This window comes from Salmo salar, chromosome 01, assembly GCF_965601325.2.
Source record: "Salmo salar chromosome 01, fSalSal1, whole genome shotgun sequence".
Lineage (NCBI taxonomy): Eukaryota > Metazoa > Chordata > Actinopteri > Salmoniformes > Salmonidae > Salmo > Salmo salar.
In genome coordinates, this window is record NC_138291.1 from 73140675 (window position 1) to 73164027 (window position 23353).

General features: G+C 43.8%; 1 protein-coding gene across 2 annotated transcripts in view; it reads right to left on the reverse strand.

Annotated features, from left to right (window-relative positions):
* The window catches only part of LOC106608059 (spectrin beta chain, non-erythrocytic 1), a 116607-nt gene that overhangs the window by 54229 nt on the left and 39025 nt on the right, over positions 1-23353 (reverse strand). The window contains exons 1-2 of one of the 2 annotated variants that reach the window (XM_014205739.3): positions 21060-21647; positions 5368-5519 (exon numbers count right to left, since the gene is read on the reverse strand). In XM_014205739.3, coding sequence (XP_014061214.2) covers positions 5368-5519; positions 21060-21264 — 357 coding nt within the window. In that variant the 5' untranslated portion in view covers positions 21265-21647. Of the gene's footprint in view, positions 1-5367; positions 5520-21059; positions 21648-23353 lie in introns of those variants that run through there. The other variant, XM_014205747.3, reaches the window with a different exon arrangement.

Here is a 23353-nt window from a genome sequence, read left to right on the forward strand (position 1 = left end):
TTTTTTCTTGCTTTCAAATAGGCACATTTTTCTCTTCTCTCCCCCGCAACTCTTTCCTGGGTCTTGGTGTACAAGATATAGTGCACTACTTTGTTTTCCATCAATATACCCGGTAAAATAATGGTTAATAAACAACTCTAAGGGGGTCCTATAAAATCTGTGATTTTCCCCGCCAAAATTATGTTTTGTATTTTCCCAAACTATGTTCATCTTTCCTGCTTTTATATTTTTTTGGTTTTCACTCTCAAAATTTAAATTGTTCATTTTTTGGGGTCTGGAAGAAAACTAAACATTTTATATTTAATGTAATTCACCTTTAATTGTGCATCTGGCCCTTTAATTGCACATCTAGCAAGTGAGGAATGTGCTAACGTGCCGGTCTAGCAATGGTTCTGTACTGTTGCTGCTCATTTCATGGCAAAGTTTGCAAATAACAAATAATAGATACAAATGATATACTTACTCATGATATACGCTAATCTGCCAGGTAAGCCTACTTTGCAGGTAACATTTAATTGAGAAGGATTTGGGGAAAGTATTTCTGTCAAGCCACAAGACAGTATTCACATCAACTTGCTAGACATGGGGTGATTGACAAACGCACCCACCACAGACAGACAGACAGATGGGCAATATTGCTGGATATTAATTGGCAGATATTGTGTTAGGTTTGGCTTTTTAAGCCAATAATGGCTAACCAGGGGTGGGATAATGTCAATGTGGCGTTGATTAGATAGTAGCTGAGAGCTTGCACTGTCTGATACTTGTGAGATGTGTTTATGACAGTTTGCGATGGAACATCTGAAAATTGTTTGTACTTTCAGAATTGTTTGGCGAGCTACTCATAGGTAGGCTGCGAGCTACTGGTAGCTTGCGATCAATCTGTTGGAGACCCCTGCATTAATGAGCACCACTCTCCATATTTTCAAGCATAGCGGTAGCTGCTTCATGTTATGGGTATGCATGTAATCTTAAAGAACTGGGGAGCTTTTCAGGATGAGAAAGAAATGGAATGGAGCTAAGCACAGGCAAAATCCCAGAGAAAAAACCTGGTTCAGTCTGCTTTCCACCAGAAACTGGGAGATAAATTCACCTTTCAGCAGGACAAACTAAAACACAAGGCCAAATATACAGTGGAGTTGCTCACCATGAAGACAGTGAATGTTCCTGAGTGGCCGAGTTACAGTTTTGACTTGAAAATGGTTGTCAAGCGAAGATCAACAACCAATTTGACAGAGGTTTAAGTCTTTTGAAAAGAATGAATGGGCAAATATTGTACAATCCAGGTGTGCAAAGCTCTTAGAGACTTACCCAGAACAACTCACAGCTGTAGTCACTGCCAAAGGTGATTCTAACATGTATTGACTCAGGGGTGTGAATACTTATGGAAATTAGATATTTCTGTATTTAATTTTCAATAATTGTGCAATGTTTTCTAAAAACATATTTTCACTTTGTCATTATGGGTTATTGTGTGTAGATGGGTGAGAAAAATGTTTTTTAATCAATTTCGAATTCAGGCTGTAACACAACAAAATGTAGAATAAGTCAAGGGGTATGAATACTTTCTGAAGGCACTGTATGTCCAGAGACAGGTCATCTAAAGCTTTCCCAGGGTTAGAGCCCATTCTCCATGGGTCATGACCTAGGAAGTACCCAGGGCCTGAACTTGTTGGGACAGCTGGAGAATACCAGTGGATATCTCCTCTGCCCAACACAATAACACCAAACCAGAGAGATACCCATCTGGCACTTTAATGTAGTGTTCTGTGGAGTGAACTCTAACATGGAATTCCTACGCTTCATGAAACAGTTGAGAAATGGCGGCTGGCTTGAATTCAATCGTCTGACTTGAGATCATTTAGCAGGATGTTGGTCACTTCCCCACTGTTTCGCTCTCAAAGATCTCATTGATCATTTCTGCCTTCCTTTCCTCCATCATAGAAAATCAAATGACATTTTTCCATTTTGTTGTAGTTTTTTTGCCTTACTTCCTCGAAACAGCCAAAAGAGAGGGAAGGACAAAGGACTCATATTTTGAAGGGACCACAGTAGACTGCATTCACTGGGAGTGAGTTGAAGCTGTGGTCAGATCTTTCTCACAGCGAAGCCCTGTGAGCTCCCTCAATGGAGATCTTGGCACGTTCCACTGGAAGTCACAAGGCGGGGGTGATGGAGGGATTAAAGTGGTAGGGGCTGTAATCGGCCTTAATTGAGTTTTGATTCCAGAGCTGTCTGGATGAGTCCATCAGAGAGCTGCCTTTCAAAAGCCACTGATGGTGAAGGGAGGGGTGAGGAGGGGTGCATGAGCTAAATTGAGACATAGTGCTGATGGGTTTGATTAACTAATTTTGCTAAACCTCTCTTTTTGCGGCAATCCTGCCATGATAATTACTTCTCTCCCCTCCTTCAGCACAGCTGCTAAGATGGAAAAGTTCAGTATGAAGTTTGCTCTCTGACGTCACATGCGTACTACTACTACTACTACTACTATAGTCAGTAATTATGTTTTGGTTTTGCCTTAATCTCTTTGACGCCAGTCTGGGCATAAGGTCTCCTAACCTAGCTTGGCCTCTAGCATTCTGTAAGCACTCGGCCTGTCAGTGTAACCACATGCTTTACTGCAACTTGCTCGGTGCATTGACTGTATAATTGGATCTGCGTTAGTGTGTTTGTGGTACATGTAGGTTTTAAAATGTGTATTTCTGTGTTTGTTAGATGCCTGGCTCAGTGTACATTTGTGATTGTGTCTGGTAGTGTATATTTCCATGATGTTTCCATGAGAGACAACAGGATCCCTGTAACCCAATATGTGACCCAGTCTGAAACTCTAGCAGAGCTTAAACCAATAAGACACACTACTACTATCCACTTCGCCCTTATATCTTTCTCTGCTCTGTCCTCAACTGAACTGCTCATAACCTCTCCATAGTATACAGATAAAGACCATGACTTTACCAGGGCTGCTTTGAATACATTCTGTCCCAGAGGTGGAGAGAGTAGTTAAGGTGTGTCTGGTTTTATAAATGTTGACTCTGTAAGATATGACAAGGGAGTTATCTGTATATAGCGTGTAACATAGCTACATACATCAGAGTGGGTGAGAGTTGAGTGAGATAGATGGGTTTGTGGTTAGCAACAAAACCGACGCGTGGGCAACTATGGGGCAAAACAGACTGGGTTGGCTTAGATTGTTGATAACATGTAAGCTATATTTCATCTTCAAATGCTTAATGAAAACAAATACATTTGCACAATGAGCACTTGTTGTCTCTAAAATACATAGTTACAGTTAACTAGCTAGAGAATTTTAGCCATATTCGCATAGACATGACATCAGTCAAAACAACTCAAAACAAGACATGGTATCAACAACAAGATAAAACAAGCTGAAAAGTCCTACTTCTGATTCCCCACAAGGCAGCTTCTTGTCACTGATGCTAGCTATCTGACCTTTCAGAATCATAACAATGCACACCTTCCGGACACATTGATGCGCACGAATCATTTTCATGAAGTTGTCAGTCTATACTGCTGAACCACAAACATAGCACAGATTAGCCCCGACATTCCTATGCTGTCCCTTAGACAACATAGCCACGTTAATTTGTATTGACGAAAACCTATAAAACTAGTAATTAAACAGACTTCAAAAAGCAGGTCTCTGTTTGGCTTTCACACTTCATTCGCTCATCACCTGAAGCACGCGCACGAGACGGAAGTACATGCACGCATAGTCTTGCAGCCGAAGTCTTGCAGGTGTTTACATGGTTTTGCGCATGTGCCAGATGATAAAAATCTCAACGGTAGTACGAGCCCAAGAACGTACTTTTTGGTCCGAGGACCTTACATGTTATGTTCAAAAGCGAATAGGCTCTGGCAGGCAAAACAGCTAAATACAGATAAACGGGAATGGATTCTGTTGCCATACTGTTCTAGAAACAAAGCCCTCTACTTTCATATCACATCAAAATAATTTCACAAATGCTAAATATACAATTACTGTATCTGTTTTAACACAGTTGCAGCCGACAGTATCTTTCAGTTACAACACTGTGGCGTTCTTCTGTTACACACAGTTGGTCGGAGAAACAGATGGCTGTGGATTTTCTCAAATTCCTACTCACAAAAGGACAAACCGAACAGACAACTAACTGGTAGAGTAAATTGAAATTAAATTATAATCAACATTCTTGTTTGTGCGAGGAAGATTTACAGTCCAAGTTCAACTAGTAATTAAACTAAATTTGGCAGAAGCTCTGTGGTAGTTGAACTAAATAAAAATCTAGGTAGTGTTTTGAGTAGTTAATTACTTTTTTGCCATGTAGCGTTTAGCTAACTCCTAGAACTACACCCTACTTTTGTCCGCTAATATAAAACAAAATATGGGTGAAGTAGGCAAGAATTATATATTTTTTCATCTTTAGTTAAGTAAACTATATTTTTCTTAAGGGTAGCTTAACTTCTTTCGTTGTTATGTAGTTGATAGTTTGGTAAACTATGATAGGATATCTTCCCCAACTGCTGATTTATCATGCAAAGCACAAATACAATTGTAGTAAAAGAAACAGCTATGGCTACAAATAAACTCTTTCAAGTTGAAAAATACAGGTAATGGAAACACTTGGGGAAAATTAGGAATACAAAGTATATTGAAAGCAGGTGCTTCCACACAGGTGTGGTTCCTGAGTTAATTAGGCAATTTATATCCTATCACGCTTAGAGTCATGTACAAAAATGCTGGGCAGGCCATTATTTTTGTCATAATTTTGGCGACCATGGCTATGCCAACATAGGATGACAATGCTCCCATCCATAGGGCACGAGTGATCACAACGGTTTGATGAACATGAAAACAAAGTAAACCATATGCCATGGCAGTCTCAGTCACCAGATCTCAACCCAATTGAACACTTATGGGACATTCTGGAGCGACGCCTGAGACAGAGTTTTCCACCACCAATAAAACACCAAATTATGGAATTTCTCGTGGAAGAATGGTGTCGCATCCCTCCGATAGAGTTCCAAACACTTGTAGAATCTATGCCAAGGTGCATTGAAGCTGTTCTGGCTCGTAGTGTCCCAACGCCCTATTAACCTCTTATTAAGACACTTTATGTTGTTGTTTCCTTTATTTGGCCTGTATGTGTGCCCTGGAAAATCAGTGAAGAAAATGAGCTATGCATGGGCCTAATGTATAAATGTATAAATAATTACATATACTGTAGGTTTAGAACCAGGGGGAACAGCATTTTAACATTTGAAGTTTGTTTAAGGTGAATTATTACTCTATTTGTGACCTGGAAATCCAAGTGAAACATATACAGCACGTGCCATGTAAACCAGTCTGACGGTCTGTCTACGTACCAGTTTCTCCCCAGAGAGAACCTCCAGTAGTTTGATGAGCATGCGTCCATCTCTCAGGTCCATATAGAGGTCAGTGATCCTGCAGGACACTCTGGCTAGGTGGGAGTTGACCCACTTGGTGAAGGTCTTCTTCTGCACTGCTTCACGCTCATCTACAGGGAGGAGCAGAGAGAGAGAGAGATCAGGGGTTAAGTTTTACTTCTGTATTCTATAATGGTAACATTCACCAGGTTATCATCTGGGGGTAGAAGGTGTGTAACGTATTTTACAGTTCAACTAACATGTGCTCTTCTTCAGAGACTGACACACACCCACCCAACATCCTGCTATGATTAAGTTCTGGGCACTCAGAAGAACAGCGGCACAATATAGGCTACAAAGCTAACACTCCAGCTGTGCAGCTAACAGAGTAGAACGTGAGGGTTTGCAGGCCTCATCAGAAACAGCACATTCCACTCATCCTTCCTGTTTATGCCAGGTGTCCCTCGCTTTCCTGGGCGGAGGGTTGTTGGCCTTTGTTACTGTTCATCTTCTGTTGAAAACATACACCAAGGCCGTCATTGTTCTTGGAAGAACTGTGTAGGGTGTAGCTTCCTCTGTCTAAGAAGTACAATGTAGCCACCGTAGCTAGCGAGCTAGCTGACTTCTCTTTCACAGCAACAGAGTACTGTAAATATCAACATTTCACAGGCCAGGTGGGTTCTTAGTAAACATACTTGAATGCCCAATATGTTTATTACAATTGTTGTCTGAAACAGTCTTATTCGTATACACCATCTTTAAATAGCCAGTCTTGTTTGCACAAGCTCAATGTTGTTAGCATAGCTGGAGTTATTCTCACAGAACGACTATATTCCTAACATATTGGTCTTGCTGCCAGATAGTCTTCGGCACATACTGTAGGCCAAGTTATATTTGCGCTGGTCACCCGTCTACTGTACATGCTATTCATGCAAGCTAGCTGCTGCTAGTGTTGTTAGCTGGTCATGTTCTCACAGGGTTGTTCTAATGTAGTGTTCCAAAGCACCCTTACAGAAAAAGATTGGCGTTTTGAAACTGCAGTAAAAGTGCAGTAACTGCAGTCGAGTGTGGTATTTTGGACGCAGTAATTGCAGTGTACTGTAGTTGAACTGAAGTTATACCGCACTCTAATTTTAGTTACACTGACAAATTACTGCAGTCGAGTGTGGCATTTTGGACGCAGTATTTTCAGCATACTGCAGTTATACTGCACTCTGACTGAAATCTTTTTTTTGTAAGGGTAAGGCAGGTGGTCTGGCCCAGGCTTCTCATCCTACTGCAGACCCAATAAACATCAGCCACAATGTAGTACAGGAGCCAGGTCCAAGAGAACCAGCTGCTCCGGTCAGCCCATACTGTATCTGCTGCATTCTGCGTCATTATGACACACACACACACACACACAAACAGTCTTGTTTTACTAACCTTGTGGGGACACACAATTGATTCCCATTCAAAATCCTATTTTCCCTAATCCCTAAACCCCCTAGAAATATCCTTTTTCCTTGTGGGGGCCGGCAAAATGTCCCCAGTTGGTCTCATTTTTTTGTTTGTTAACTATTTTTGTGGGGACTTCTGGTATAGTTAAGCATGTCCACACACACACACACACACACACACACACACACACACACACACACACACACACACACACACACACACACACACACACACACACCAAAAGTGTGCCAACTAACGTCTCCGCTTCACAAGGTATTCCTCATATGAACTCAAAGCCTGTTTCCATGGAAATCTGGCTTTGAGAGGAAGTTTCACAACCTCCCTCCATCAGGGTGGGTCACTCTCTGTCTCGCAGACTGTGAGAGATGACACCCGTTAACAAAGTGCACCGATGCACTTTCCCTTCCAGCTCCAGCCCAGCCGTTAGCTCAGAGGACGTTGCGACATCACAGCGTGACCAGACTGCTAATAAAGCAGCAGCATGACTGTGTGATATCATGTAGGTACCAAACAGCACACTGTCCAACAGCCTGACAGCCGGGTCCCAGAGATAGTAGATAGTGGCCTTTATGAGTCCCAGTGCCCAGGGCAGAGGCAGACGGAGGCGGCGAGACAGAGGGAGCTGTGTGCCCCTCTGTGGGGGCCCAGTCAGAGCAGCACAGAGACAATGAGGCCAGTGTTCTCTGCTCTCCATCATACCACGCAAAGCAGCATCAGACGGCATCAGGCCTTATCACTGACTAGACTAAGTAACATTCAGCTCCTTCACTGTGACACGGGCTGCATGGTTAGATCATGCCTGTGTGGCCTCAGGGGCGCTAGGTTAGTCATGACTTTGGGAATCAGGAAAAAGGCTTTGGAAATCAGGATGGGGCTGGATATGCTTAGCAGCACATAAGATACCAAAAAAAAGGAACAGAATCAAAAGGTAGCTTCAATAACAAAACAGTAAAGTGAAATAGTCCATTCACAATATACATTTTGCTTTGTGACACATGACCCGGTGTGCTGTTCAAGGTTCCAATTACTTGTTGACACAATCAGCTGCAGTTCAAAAGGGCATCAAATGTCTAAAATAAATGTGCGTTCTAAAGCTGAGATAGAGACGGATGGAGGATATGGGTGGAGCTGGACATGTCCTGAGTGTCTGTAAACAGGGTTTCCTGCAGGGGAGAGCATCTGGCCCTCACAGCAGAGCCCAGGAAAGGGAAACCCTCGGTCAACAGATATACACACGCTCGCATACACACACACACACACACACATACATACAAACAAGAACTACTTATCTCAACCTGCAGCTCTCTGGCTCTGCAGAGTACAAACAGTAACCCCCTCGTACCACAATCCCGACAAGCAGTCACAGACCACAATCACAGACCACTGATCAAGACCCACAAACCACAAGTCTACCAAATGACCAGACCACAATCTGTGGACAGCCGCTATGCTGTGCATGGTGTCCTGATCACTGAACTGTGTGCAATCAATGTCAACTCCTTACATCAAAAATACCTAAAAGTTAAATGCTAAGCATCCTATTAGTCTGCCAAGACCAGAGTTGTTTTACTATGTGTGACTGTTGAAAGGCAGTGTTAAGTTAAAAAGTCAAAAGCAGTAATACAGTAGTAATGTACACTGTATAAAAGTGTTAAGAATATTATGTAATAGCAATACAATGCAACGTCAAACTATAATCAGGCCTGGTAGTACATGACTTGGCCTCTCAGGTAACAGAGCCAAGGTTAAGAAGGAACTAGGAAAGAGAGATAAAGTTTGACGGTGAGATAAAAGACAAAAAGAAAAAATGACAGAGATGGATGTTGTCACATCCTCTCTCTGGCTCCTCAGTAGAGGATTCTGGAATTAGTGTGAGCCAGCCAGTGCACTCACACAGACACCGAATGTAAAGGAGGCACACTAGTTTTCACAGGCGTCTGCAGGACCTTAAGTGTGAATGTTGAGCATTTCTGTGAAACGGCTCCAAAATGGACTGAGGTAATTAACAAAAGAGTTGTGAGTTGGACAAGGAAAGGACGTTTAAGTCCAAGGTCCCCATTTCCAAACCGGTGTCAAATAAAGAGAGACAAGGCAGACAGAACAGGACCGTTTGATGACACGTACTTCTGAGACACTGGATGAGTTTGGATATGTTTGGGAGGGGCGATGGCTTGGATGGTCATGGCTCAAATAACCAGTCATCTGAGCCAAAGGCAGAGCAATAGATTTAATCCCAGTGACATTTAGCAGACTGCACCCGGTCATACGAGGACAGGACTTACTCCCTGCTCTCAGAGCTCAGTGGAGCAAAACTAAGGTGATTTTAGAGGAGGGAGGATGTTACACAGCTAAGATGGAGCTCATACATTAGTGAAGAAGAGGAGTCTGAACAGATTCAATGTAAAGTCAGTGAGCTAAGAAGAGATAAAGACACTGCAGTGGGAGAAAATATAAATGTTTTTTTGGAAGCTAAAGATAAAAAGCTGTAAGTGACAAATTAAAGAGCACAGACCTCTGGGAATGAGATGAAAGCGAAACACCCTACAGAAGCGGGCGGGCGGAGCATGCAGAGCAAGTCGGGTGGAAAGGATGGAACAGGCAGAGCAGTGACTATACTAGGAGGATAGTCCATATCTACAATCATCTTTGTTGATAGCGATGTTGTGTTTCCATAAGTGGATGAATTGGTCTAATTTATGGTAAAGCCTCAACCCTTAGCTACCTCTTCCAATTCAAATGAGCTCCAAAAAAAAAGAATTATGACAACATTTTTATTGTTTTGTGTGAGTACAGCGCCTGCAATAAAACACAAACATAGAGAAAAGTTCAAATTGAGCGAGGCGTCAAAGCGGATAATAAGCCCGCCCGGCTTCGATTGGGTCATTATAATTCAAAACAATGCATTCTAAAATAAATGACACGCTTTGTGTATAAGCCTGTTTGTAGAGGCAGTGATAGAACAGGCTAGCCCACTGTGCTGATTGGCTACAAATACTTTCATTCTGCTAGGTAGAGGAGAGGAGTCTTAAATTACTCAGTGGCTTATCAATAATGCTGAACCAACAGCGGGGCTATTTCCAGAGTGGCTGTAACACACTGTGTGTGTGTGTGTGTGTGTGTGTGTGTGTGTGTGTGTGTGTGTGTGTGTGTAGGGGCAGCCCCATTTAAAGCAGCACATTGATATGCGGGGTCCTCTTTGGGTCAATACGAAAGCTCACAGACACAGTCATGCATATTAGAGGTCGACCTTGACCCCGGTGTGGGGAACAAAGGTTGCCTCTGGCTATACTGGCTGGGCTGGGGTGTGGCCACATGGCTGAAACAGAGACTTGGCCAGGATATCTAGCTAGTAGCTAACCCCCTCCCCTCTGTGACTGTTCTGCCCACACAGTAACTCTATACTGTACTATATACTCTACATGTGACTTGATGTAAACTTTAAAGCCAACCTCTTCAACCTCAGGAGGCTGAAGAAATGTGGCTTGGCCCCTAAGACCCTCACAAACTTTTACAGATGCACAATTGTGAGCATCTTGTCGGGCTGTATCACCGCCTGGTACCGCAACTGCACCGCCCGCAACCACAGGACTACCCAGAGGGTGGTGCGGTCTGCCCAACGCATCACCGGGGGCACACTGCCTGCCCTCCAAAGCTGGGGCCGAGAGACTGAAAAACAGTTTCTATCTCAAGGCCATCAGTCTGTTAAATATCCATCACTAGCCGGCTACCACCTGGTTACTCAAACCTGCACCTTAAAGGCTGCTGTCCTCTATACATACTGTAGACATGGAACACTAGACACTTTAATAAAGTTTACATACTGCTTTACTCATTTCATTTGTTTATACTGTATTCTATTCTACTTTAGTCAATGCCACTGCGACATTGCTCGTCCAATATTTATATATTTCTTAACTTCATTATTAAAATTTTAGATTTGTGTATTGTTGTGCATTGTTAGATACTACAGCACTGTTGGAGCTAGGAACACAAGCATTTTGATACACATATTTAGATGTTATTATGTGACCAATAAAATTTGATCAGTGTTGGGAGTACTGAACTACATGTAGTTCAACTAGTAATTTAACTACATTTAGCAGTAGCTTTTCAGTAGTTAACTTTTTGCAATCCAGCGTTGTAGCTAACTACTGGAACCTTTTTAGCAAAAATTTGAAAATTGGAGAATGCCAAGAGTGTGCAAAGCTGTCATCAAGGCAAAGGGTGGCTACTTTGAATAAACTTTTTGTCTACTACATGATACCATATGTGCTATTTCATAGTTTTGATGTCTTCACTATTATTCTACAATGTAGAAAATAGTAGAAATAAAGAAAAACCGTCCAATGATACTGACGCCCAGGGCAGCTCTCTGCAGCTGTGTGTTTGGGGACAACCAGGCCATCGGTGACCGCCGGCTAACCTAGTCACAGGAAAACACTGTCACATTGTGTCTTACTCACCAGAATACAGAGCTAATCAACACGGCATTGTTTCATACAGTGAGGGGGAAAAGTATTTGATCCCCTGCTGATTTTGTACGTTTGCCCACTGACAATGAAATGATCAGTCTATAATTTTAATGGTAGGTTTTTTTTAACAGTGAGAGACAGAATAACAACAACAAAAATCCAGAAAAACGCATGTCAAAAATGTTATAAATTGATTTGCATTTTAATGAGGGAAATAAGTATTTGACCCCCTCTCAATCAGAAAGATTTCTGGTTCCCAGGTGTCTTTTATACAGGTAACGAGCTGAGATTAGGAGCACACTCTTAAAGGGAGTGCTCCTAATCTCAGCTTGTTACCTGTATAAAAGACACCTGTCCACAGAAGCAATCAATCAATCAGATTCCAAACTCTCCACCATGGCCAAGACCAAAAGAGCGCTCCAAGGATGTCCGGGACAAGATTGTAGACCTACACAAGGCTGGAATGGGCTACAAGACCATCGCCAAGCAGCTTGGTGAGAAGGTGACAACAGATGGTGCGATTATTCGCAAATGGAAGAAACACAAAAGAACTGTCAATCTCCATCAGCCTGGGGCTCCATGCAAGATCTCACCTCGTGGAGTTGCAATGATCATGAGAACGGTGAGGAATCAGCCCAGAACTACACGGGAGGATCTTGTCAATGATCGCAAGGCAGCTGGGACCATAGTCACCAAGAAAACAATTGGTAACACACTACGCCGTGAAGGACTGAAATCCTGCAGCGCCCGCAAGGTCCCCCTGCTCAAGAAAGCACATATACATGCCCGTCTGAAGTTTACCAATGAACATCTGAATGATTCAGAGGACAACTGGGTGAAAGTGTTGTGGTCAGATGAGACCAAAATGGAGCTCTTTGGCATCAACTCAACTCGTCGTGTTTGGAGGAGGAGGAATGCTGCCGATGACCCCAAGAACACCATCCCCACCGTCAAACATGGAGGTGGAAACATTATGCTTTGGGGGTGTTTTTCTGCTAAGGGGACAGGACAACTTCACTGTATCAAAGGGACAATGGATGGGGCCATGTACCGTCAAATCTTGGGTGAGAACCTCCTTCCCTCAGCCAGAGCATTGAAAATGGGTCGTGGATGGGTATTCCAGCATGACAATGACCCAAAACACATGGCCAAGGCAACAAAGAAGTGGCTCAAGAAGAAGCACATTAAGGTCCTGGAGTGGCCTAGCCAGTCTCCAGACCTTAATCCCATAGAAAATCTGTGGAGGGAGCTGAAGGTTTGAGTTGCCAAACGTCAGCCTTGAAACCTTAATGTCTTGGAGAAGATCTGCAAAGAGGAGTGGGACAAAATCCCTCCTGAGATGTGTGCAAACCTGGTGGCCAGCTACAAGAAACATCTGACCTCTGTGATTGCCAACAAGGGTTTTGCCACCAAGTACTAAGTCATGTTTTGCAGAGGGGTCAAATACTTATTTCCCTCATTAAAATGCAAATCATTTTATAACATTTTTGACATGCGTTTTTCGGGATTTTTATGTTGTTATTCTGTCTCTCACTGTTCAAATAAACCTACTGTATAACAACAGTCTGTAGGCTACTACAGCCCAATGTAATGTCCCTTTATGACCTTTTCTGAAAAATGATTCCAATGCCTTTGAAATGAGCTGGCAAAATCAGCATCTGTATCCTAGAATTAACTCTTTCTCTAGGTGTGTTAACACCTTAATCCTGAGGCAAAGAGAACTATAGCCTATTTGTGTCCCATTCAGCTGAGATCCAGAGTGAGAGAGGAATGATGGAGAGAGGGAAGGGTGAAAGGATGAACAGAAAAATAAAGAGGTGGCAGTGACGGTAAATCAGGCTAGCAGCAGCCTAACAATTTCACGCTGGTTGTGGCGCAGCACCCCAATGCCACATGTCCCAGATTGTTGTTAGCAAACTGCAGTTTAATTATATCTACATCTGGTTGGGAGGAATTTGGACTTTTTCCTGGAGACAATTCATAAAAAACACATAAATACCATGCACCAAAATAAACATTACAATACGGTGAGACATTCAACAAAATGAAATTCTGTTTGAGGCCTTTGGTGGCTGATGTCATTCACAGTTGCCTCACCCTATGATGGCTGGGGCGGTAATTGAAAGAGATGTGGACTGCAGGTCATCCAACTGTTCAGCTACCAACACAAAGTCTACATGTACTGTACAGTATGTGTGTGTGTGGAAAAACGGCATGTACAGTTGGGAATTATGTGTGGCACTGTCCTGTTGAAGATAGCTGTGCAAATGACAAGGTGGATGAAAGGCTTCAGATGACTCCAGCTAAAGCATACACAGACAGATGATTTGTATGTATACACAACCCTGCTTGTCCAGGGAGCGCAGATTTACACATCGCTTCACTCTCCAGTCAGGACACAGCTGTGTGCCCCTGCATGCAGACCAAGTATACAACCACTCACCCCTGGGGTTGTCCTCCCAAATGTTTCCACCCTGCCTCCCTCTAAAATGTAGGCCACGTTGTTTCACTTATAAATCTGTAATTTCTCAACTTCCTGCTCAGTGCAAGGTGCACACCCAATACCTGCGAGAGAGGGAGAGAGCGGTTGAAGGACGAACAAGGAGGAAAATGGCTGCCACAGTGCCAGTGCCCTTTCTTATGGGCCCACACATAATAGCTGGCACACTGTGTCGAACAGACAGGCACCTCAACAGTACCCTAATTTACTGAACAGGGACATAAAAACACCCACCAAAAAAAATAAAAAGCCAGAAAACATTTTCCTATCGGGTTATGTCAAGGCTGGTCGAGCAGTATGTTTCCCTTCATTGTATTAGTACAGAGCCAAGGGGAGAGTTACAGAGAGAGAGCTACAGCTGTGTGGCCTCACAAGGGAGATATCTTTCATGTTAGTTTATTACTCAAGTCATACACTCGGAAACCCAGTTGAAAAATGAAACTGTATGATGTGTTTCCTGTATAATCATCCATAACCACATCTGTGAATGTGAACTTTGTTCATAATTTTTGCAGCCTGTTTCTAGAGATGACTATTCACTCACTCATTCAGAGAAGAACCTACAGTTACAGATATGATTTTCTGAGAGCACAAAGAGTATATGATTTGCTTATGTAAAGCTTCAGGTAACTGCCAAAATAAAGGAAACACTTGAGTAAATGAGGGATACAACGTATATTGAAAGCAGGTGCCTCCACACAGGTGTGGTTCTTGAGACAATTAAGTAATTAACATCCCATAAGAGGTGAGGTCATGAATAAAAATGCTCAGTTGCCCATTATTTTGGCTACCATGGCTAGAAGAGATCTCAGTGACTTTGAAAGAGGGGTCTCAAAGGAGTTTAGGGGGTCTAAAGGGAGTGTGTTTGTATCATTCACCAGATCTCAACCCAATTGAACACTTATAGGAGATTCTAGACCGTCGCATGAGACAGTGTTTTCTACCACAATCAGCAAAATACCAAATTATGTAATTTCTCGTGGAAGAATGGTGTCGCATCTCACCAATAGAGTTCCAGACCCTTGTAGAATCTATGCCAAGGCGCATTGAAGCTGTTCTGGTGGCCCAACGCCCTATTAAGACACTTTATATTGGGGTTTCCCTTATTTTGGCAGTGACCTGTATGTGTTTGATCAAACAGTCACACAGAAGACTGTATACTAGGTAGTCGCTAAGAGTAAGACAAGACAAACATGATGCTGTTCACAGGGAATCCGGCGCAATCCTCTGTGTGACAATAAATACTACGCGCAATGAATTAATCAAACTTCTAAATATTTAAACTGCTACATAATAGCTCAGATATGTCAACTTTTTCCATTCTTGTGTTTTAAGAAGCTCTGAAATCCTGCAATCATGTGGAACATGAGCTGTTCAGGAGATATTGGAGCTGTTATTCTGTTTAACGAATCAGCCTGGGTGTAGTGAGGAAATGGCAGGCAGAGTCAACCACAGCGGAGTCATGAAGTCATACGGAGAGGAGAGGTGCAAGGCACATGCTAGTCATTCTCTCTGTTGCTTTAGGCATAGAGAAGAAACTCCAAAGCAAACAAATTCACTGAGCGTTAAAGAGAAGCTTTCAGTCCTCATCTCAACCTCTTTAGGAAGGACCAAGAGGCTTTTAAGACCTGATCTATATCACCTTTTACAGTGAACAAAAACAGTATATATATATATATATATATATATATATATATATAGTTCAGTCTGCTGCTTTGGATATTACATTAGGACGATAGGTTTCACATATTGGAACTGGAGCTCATTCTGACTTACAACCTAATGCTATGGACTTCCACTAAAAAGGGCCACTCCATTTCTTGGCAGTATTACTGATAATAAACATAATCCAGGTATGAAATGAAGTCTTACAAGAAACCATGTTTCCCCTTATACAGAGGCCAAGGCTGTGACATAAGGGTTGGTGTGTAGGTGCTATTCTAGGAGGGGTAGAGCCCACAAGCCTGGAGATAGAAAAGCTCATTATATCAAACATCTGTCTTTAATAAGAGATGGGGGAGAGAGAGATGGGGGAGAGAGAGAGGGGTAGATAGAGGGGGGTAGATAGAGGGGGGAAGGTTGGTGATATGCTTCGAAAACAAGAAGCTTTCTGAGACCCTCTTATGTCAGACACACATGCAACTGACGCTCTCTCTCTTCCAGCCACACCCTGTAGCGTATTGGGGAGACATGCGGACAGACAAAGACAGACCAGCCTGGTTGGCTTTAGCCAAACTCTGTTCACTCTCGCATGACTGTTATGAAGACTAACACAAACAGGGCTTTGGGCCATTTGACCTGGATCGTATAACATATCTAAACTCACATTCCCAACGCATCCGGACCCAAATCCCATGCTTCCGTGCCTTTCACCAGGGTGGAATGTGGGCTCACGCCCCAGTACTTACCATGACGTTCCCTGTACTGATAGTGTGGATGCCTTGCCTACACATGTACCAAGACTCAACACTACTAAATTTGTTTATTTTCTTCACAACACTAAACGACAAGGTTCTTGATACAGAAGGTCATGTTGAGACAAACCTCTTCTATGGCTGTAACAAAGCTGCCTTTGCCTACCAGGGCTACTCAGCTGATCAGCCTGCCTCGCTCTGCTCTGCTGGAGTAGAGGTTTACCCTTGACTGGCCAACTGTTGCGATCTGAAAGAGGTGCCCTGCACATGTAGCAACATTTCAGTTGATTGGTGAAGCTGACCTTTGTTTTAAAGGAAGAAAATAAAAGTCTGTTTGTTCTCTGACCGCCCTGTAAGAGAACAGGCAAGCCCAGTGTGTACCTACTATTCATCTCCTGGCAATGCTTTATCTTAACAAATGCTGACCACTTTCAGTGTTTTACTGTAAAATCTTCTTGTTAGCAGAATGAACAAGAACATGTAACACACAATGTACCATTGCAAGTTCATTTACATTTCACAATGCCAAATTGAATGTAGCATTGGTGCAAATAACCAAAGAAACTCTTAAGTTATGCAAAGACAGAGTTCATTTTGAAACCTCAGAGAGAGTGTGAGAATTTACACGGGTCTGAAAACCAGCACGTTTAAACTGGGACCGGGACACCCTACTGTCCATACCCATCCGCTCCAAAACACACTCAGGGCCAAGCAGGCCTTTCACAACCAATTACATTTGACAATACTGATACTATCCAATGAGCTTGGCTTCTTTTCTGCTGCCTGGGTCGTTTTCCCTCTTGATAGCTGGATGAAAGAGGCTGCCTGTCATCTCAGCATTCCCAGTCTCTGTCACTCCACTCCTCATTCATAACAGTCTGGGCCACACTGCATTGGCCTGGAGTTGATAGGCTGATACAACCTCCTTTGTCGGAGGGATCCGGAGGCCCCTGATGGGTTTTAGGGGGTTCCATGCAGCGTGGCTCAAGGGGTGTAAAGTCAGTTTCCTACAAGGCAGACATGGCCTATCACCCATTTCAACCATTGTCTCACCCTGTGGACTTTCTCCAATCAGATAGTTGTGAATTGGAACCAAGAGCGGAACAGAGGCAATGTTTCCCCTATATGCATTTAGCTAAATTGTGGCCACCACTGCAAAAAAAAAATTATAAAACATTTTTAAATCGGGATGGTAAAACATTTTCAGCGTAAACTTAAACCACTAAAACTAGATATAAACGATGTCGAAAATATAATGGAGCAACAATCACCAAAAATAAAGACTGAGAATCTAAAAGTCCAAAAATGACATGGCATGGGGCTCCCACTGATTTTTTTATAATGTTTGAGTCACTCAGATAACATAAGAACATGGCATAAGCCATGGCAAAATGTGTAGAATTGCAGGAAATTAGCTTTGAAATTGCAATTCTCATCTTGACTTCATTACGTTTAAAAAATAATAATTGTAGGAAACTAGCTTTAAAACTGTAAAATGTTCTCCCCCCCATGTCAAAATGTGTAGAATTGCAGGACATTAGCTTTGAAACTGCTTTTTTTTTTCTCAGCCCCAAGACAAAATGTGTACAATTGCAGGAAACTAGCTTTAAAATAGCTCAAGTTTGTCTCTGCGGACAAGAGGAGGGAGTCCAAAACGGCACCATTGGCCATCCAAAACTACCCAGGTAGGCTACATTTATCTGATACCTATACCTAAACTAAACATGTTGGCCTGTACTGTGTAGCTATGCCAACCTGAACATGTAGGCCTGCACACTGTAGCTACGCTAACCTGAACCTGATGGCCTGAACTGTGTGGCTATGTCTCCATCACACCCATATGGTGACATTATGTTTGATATCCATACAGTCTACAGCCCTTTAGAGCATTTTATGTCTTTCTTCCCTCCCAGAAGACATCACTATCCACACTAACTTCGTCTGCTGCCAAGGTCTGTCATTTCCCCTAGTGCCAGTACTTTCATTGCCAGATAGACTTCTGAGGTAATATGATAGATAGAAAGATGAGGTAAGAATTCAATGCAAGCATCAGCAGCATAGTGTTTTTCTTTTTACCACATGTGATTTTCTTCTACCTCATGTTTGCTAACCAGGGCCTCCATCATCGCTGTAATGGTCTAGGTTATTTATGGATGTGCTGGTGGCCATTTTTTAATGGAGTGCCAAAGAGTGCCAAAGACCGGAGTCCTCCTATTCTCTGACCAATCAATCATTCTAAGGCCGGTGGGAGGCCAGACACAAGGACTGCCCATTTCATCAGGTTGGTATAGTCTCCCCCTCTTTCCCTCTAGCTCTTTCTCTGGCCCTCCTTAACCTTCAGCACAGCTCCAGGAAACGCAAGATTTACACTTTCCACCGAGCTCATGTTACACCATCTCGAGTCCAGGGAGCATAAAGAACTGAGTCACTATGGCCTCCCAGACATTCCAACCCTACACATCCACCCAGATGGACATATAATGTAGTGTGAAGTCTGAAGACATACTACCACCTGTGAAAGATGTACTACCACGAGTTAAACACACGTCACTTGACAGATGTTCTGTTTTTCATTATAGTATCATTGCGGCACAAATCAGAAACACATTCAGCCAGACTTGGAACCAAGAGCCTCCTCTTCCCTCTGCAACTATTCGATACCCAGTACAATCAAAGCAGCACAACAGGTATGGTTTTCCACTGAGTCATTGATTGAATTGCACTGGGAATGCAGCAATGACTGGCCCTTTCATAAAGATGCCAACTTCCTTCCTCTTTCACCCTGTCTATTTTAGAAGAGTTGTTTATTCATTCATCATGGCCCCTACAGCACACAGGGGCAGTGCAGGAAGAGTCTGTCAGTGGTCTTACGAGGCTGATAACTGTCTTGCACCAAGCAACAGTTAGGCGCTAGAGCTGACCCATAGCCAAATGGACTGGCCTCAGAAACCAGACCCAAAACAATAAAGATTGGAATTGTCTGTGAATTTATCGGTGCCTTCATGTCCGGTACTAAACACCAAAGTGGGTGCACACGGAGAGCTTATCATAAGCTAGTGTTCTCCATGCTGGACCCAGACAGAAATATGTAGCTGAATGGGACAATAGTTCATTGGGTCAGCACCTTTCTCTGGCACACTTCTCTGTACAGAGAAAGCTAATGCAGAAGACCAATAAGCGACAGCCCAATCTGCCACGTTTCAACACTACATTATCTCAGCGATGCCACAATACTTGGGCGGTATCCCTCCCTGTCCCATGTGTCTGTGTGGAAGTGCTGTGCTGTCAGGGCTGCAGTGATTCATATTAAATCAGGGGAGACTCAGTCTCACAGTGACATTGGCTCGCAACAAATTACTCGTCACATGCTTCGTAAACAACAGGTGAACTGTTTACGGACCCTTCCCAACAATGCAGAGAGGAAAATAGAGAAATAAGAGAAAAATAGTAACATGAGGAATAAACACACAATGAGTAACGATAACAGAGCCTCCTCTGGAGTCATGGGTTCCATAGGGTGTCTGAAGAGGTTCAGAGGCCTCTGACACTAGCCTGCTAATGAAACCACAGAGGAGACTGCCAGGAAAACGTATCATCATTCACTAATACCTCATCTCAAAGATATTTCATTATGCAAGCTAATAAAGTACCTCAATATCTCAATATCATAAGTCAACACACTCATTTATTCCTGGCGCCTGCGATGTACCTGTCTGTGTGTACACGTACTGTATAATGCTGTTTGCATGAGATTGTGTGCCCCCTGCTTCAACCCAGCCCTCGTGCTCCAGTTGTGACCTCCTTGTATTTCACAGCTCTGAGCACAAGACAACAACCAACCCCCACAGGATCCCAGTCAACAAACAGCATCTTGCCCACAGAAATAACAGATGTCAACAAATGATCGGAGGCCATACAAGGCTTTGTTTGTAACGTAGAGTGAGACATGACTTCTGTCTCAGCATAGATGGGGAGTGTTTGTTCTTTAGGTTTTACCCATGAGAAAGGGAACGAGAGCAGCACTGACAGACCCAAACATACACACACCTCAATGAGCAGGCAGGGCTGTGGAATGCAGGCAGACTACACGGGACAGAGAGGGGCTCAAGTGCTCTTCCTGCTGTTCGGAGCATGCTCAGTGGAGCGTGCTCCATCACAGCCCTCTTTCATCCTCTAATGTGCTGCGAAACAAGACAACGTGAGACTCATCCTGTCTGGTTAACAACTCCACAACACACCGTCTAACAAGGAGCAATGCCAGGGCTCTCCTCCTCTAGCACCATGCTGCTTACAAAGCAACACAGGAGAACACCGCCCCTCCCACTTCTCTTCTCCTGCTATTGTCGTCTTGAAACAGCCAGTCAGCTGCAGCCATGCTGTCTGGTCTGAAAGGTACATTTTAAAATGTCTCTTTCCTTTTACCCCGTCGTCTCCCTAAAAAGGTGTCTCTCTACACGTGTAGCTGATATCCAGTCTTCCTCTTTTCCCACCCTGCACTACTTCATCAATATTTCATTAGGTGATGGATGGCGTCTGTCATTGCCTCATAATCCCCCAGCCCTCTCCCTCGTAGGAATTAGAGGATGCTGCGACCCTCTCCTATCACTGACAGACAATGCAAAACAAAGACGGGAAAGACCTTACATCCCCAGGCATCCTAAGATTCACAACTGCTTCCCAACACCATGAAATCGCATGTCTTTATGAACCGGATACTACAGACACTTCCGATTGTCAGCTATCATCCGCTAGCTTTAGCGTGCATAGCAACGCTGGTAAACAAAGCCATGGGCTCTGCTCTGCCTTCCTCCCTACTTATCTTACCTTGCAGCTGCTTAAAACGGCCCTCGAGTTGGTTGTAGTTGAAGGCAGCCTGTTTAGCAGAGTAGCCCGGATCAGGGCCGGGGCTGGAGGCAAGAGAGGGGCCAGGCCCAGAGGAAGGGGACAGGGGCCCTGGGGAGTGGGACCCTGGAAAGATAGGCCCTGGGGACAAGGGGCCAGGCATGCTGGTCGCCCTCTGTAGCTCCATCAGTCCAGTTGAAAATAAAGGGCTGGAGAGAAGGGTTCGCTGGTCCCCCTCCTTCTAAAAAAAGAATGTCCAGTGGTGGTCCCTGTAAGAGGTTAGCTGGGAGAGTCCCTCTCTGGGTGATGGTGCAGCAGTTAGCCCCGAGGTGAAACGCTGGCTCAGCACCGCAGCATCATACTCGTCTCAGTCTTCTGTCCTCCCCTCCTCTATCATCCCCCCATCTTCACACAGCACAAGCAGCTTGCTGACACTAACACGCACAGTGAGAACGATAATGTGCTGCGTTCCAATATGGTAAAAGCCACAGGGAGAGAGGGAGAGAGAGTGAGAGAGAGGGAAGTAGAGAAAGCACGCTGGACTCTGTACTCCTGCAATGAGCGGAGGGCTGCTCAAACACTGCACACCTTTTACAAACCTTATGGAGGGGGAGGGGGGGAGGAGCCAGCAACCTGGAATTCCTTCAGCAGCCACTCACAGTCCTTGTGTTCAGTGGTGATGTCACAGCCTCATTACCAAAAAGGGGAGTGGGAGGGAGGAGCAGAGGGGAGTGGTGGGCTGTACCAAATGGAAATGCAAAGGGGGAGGGGGAGACTTGGCCATGACCTTCCCCATTTCTAAGTACATTTGTTATTTTAAGAGACAAAACATCCCCTAATATTTCACTGATGCGTAGACATGCTCATGCACACAAAAAACGAACTTCCTGACTGTGTTTTACCAGCACGTCCTGTTAGAGTTCACTGCTAGCCCCCCCACCCTCACCGCTTCACATTAGTGTGTGGGCCTGACAAAAATGCACTGGCTTTTGAATGGCCAGACAAAGCCAGAAGAATAAGGAGCTCTCATAGTGAGCTCTGTGTAATAATATCCTAGACAGTGAACCAAACCCAAAGTGCAGGCAAGTCTCCCCAGTCTTCTCTCCTTTCCTCTCCTCTTCATTATTTAGCCATGTAGTCCACCCGACCCACCGCTTGAAGCGAGGGGTTATTATATATTCACAGAGCACAAAATAAGCCTTTTATTGATCAGAAAAACAATGAATCCCCATTTACTCTGTTTTTCCTGACAAGAAAGCGCTCTTAAACATTTACAGTAGTTAGACAAGTCCAACAGCACAATATTCCCACCCATCTGAAAACCCTTTGCCGGAAAGCCCCCGTTTTACACCATTTCAAAGCTGGTCTTTCTTACATTCCAGGCATTTTATGGTATGGAATTTCTTCACTAGCTTTAAATGGAAGGCATGGTTTTTAGGGGATAAAAGGTTTCTACTTCCCAAACCCCATGTGAATTCAACCCCGCTGGGCCCATTACTCCTGGCAACGTATTTATACTGTAACATATCTTAACATTGCTGTGTGTTTTCACAGGGCAGTCAGTCTAATGTGATTATACGCACTGAAAACCATTCCAGGTTTGGGCCGAGCCAGCCTGGCATAGCATGGCGGGGGAGGTGCTCCCAGATTAGGTTTTATATACAAACCCTTTGAAAGTTGGGTGAGTGAGGTAACTCTGTGCTGTAAAGAATGAGTGTGGGAGGTAAATGCACGGTGATAGCTGAATGAGCAAGGTAAACATGAGCAGTGAAAGGGGGCTGTTTATAGTAGTCAATAGTGAAGTGAAAAAACCTGAATGTCTGAAGGGAAAAGAGTATGGACCAAATGAAAAACCAATATGAACTGCCCCAATTTCCTGTATGTTCGGAGCACAAATCACAAGGCCTCCTCGTGAATCCCCTCTGGAGCTCCTCTTCTGAATAGTGTGTTTGAGTGGAACATTCAGTTCAAAAAACATCCCTCTCGACTCCCCTGTTTAACTTAAATACTCCCTCACTTAAATAGCAGAACCCTCATCTGAAACAGTTTCTATTTTATCTAATTAACGCATGCAAAAGCAATATCTCACTACTTACAACCATTTTCCATGAGGATGTTGCAAATGCTTTTCACAAAGAAGGTCCTGTGGTTTAAGATTCACGGTGGGGGGGGGGGGGGGGGGGGGCGACCATGTGGTCTTAGTCATAACCCACTAACCAGGAGAGAGAAGCCATGCCTCTCCAGCCATTGTACTGTAATCCACAAGGACAAAAGGG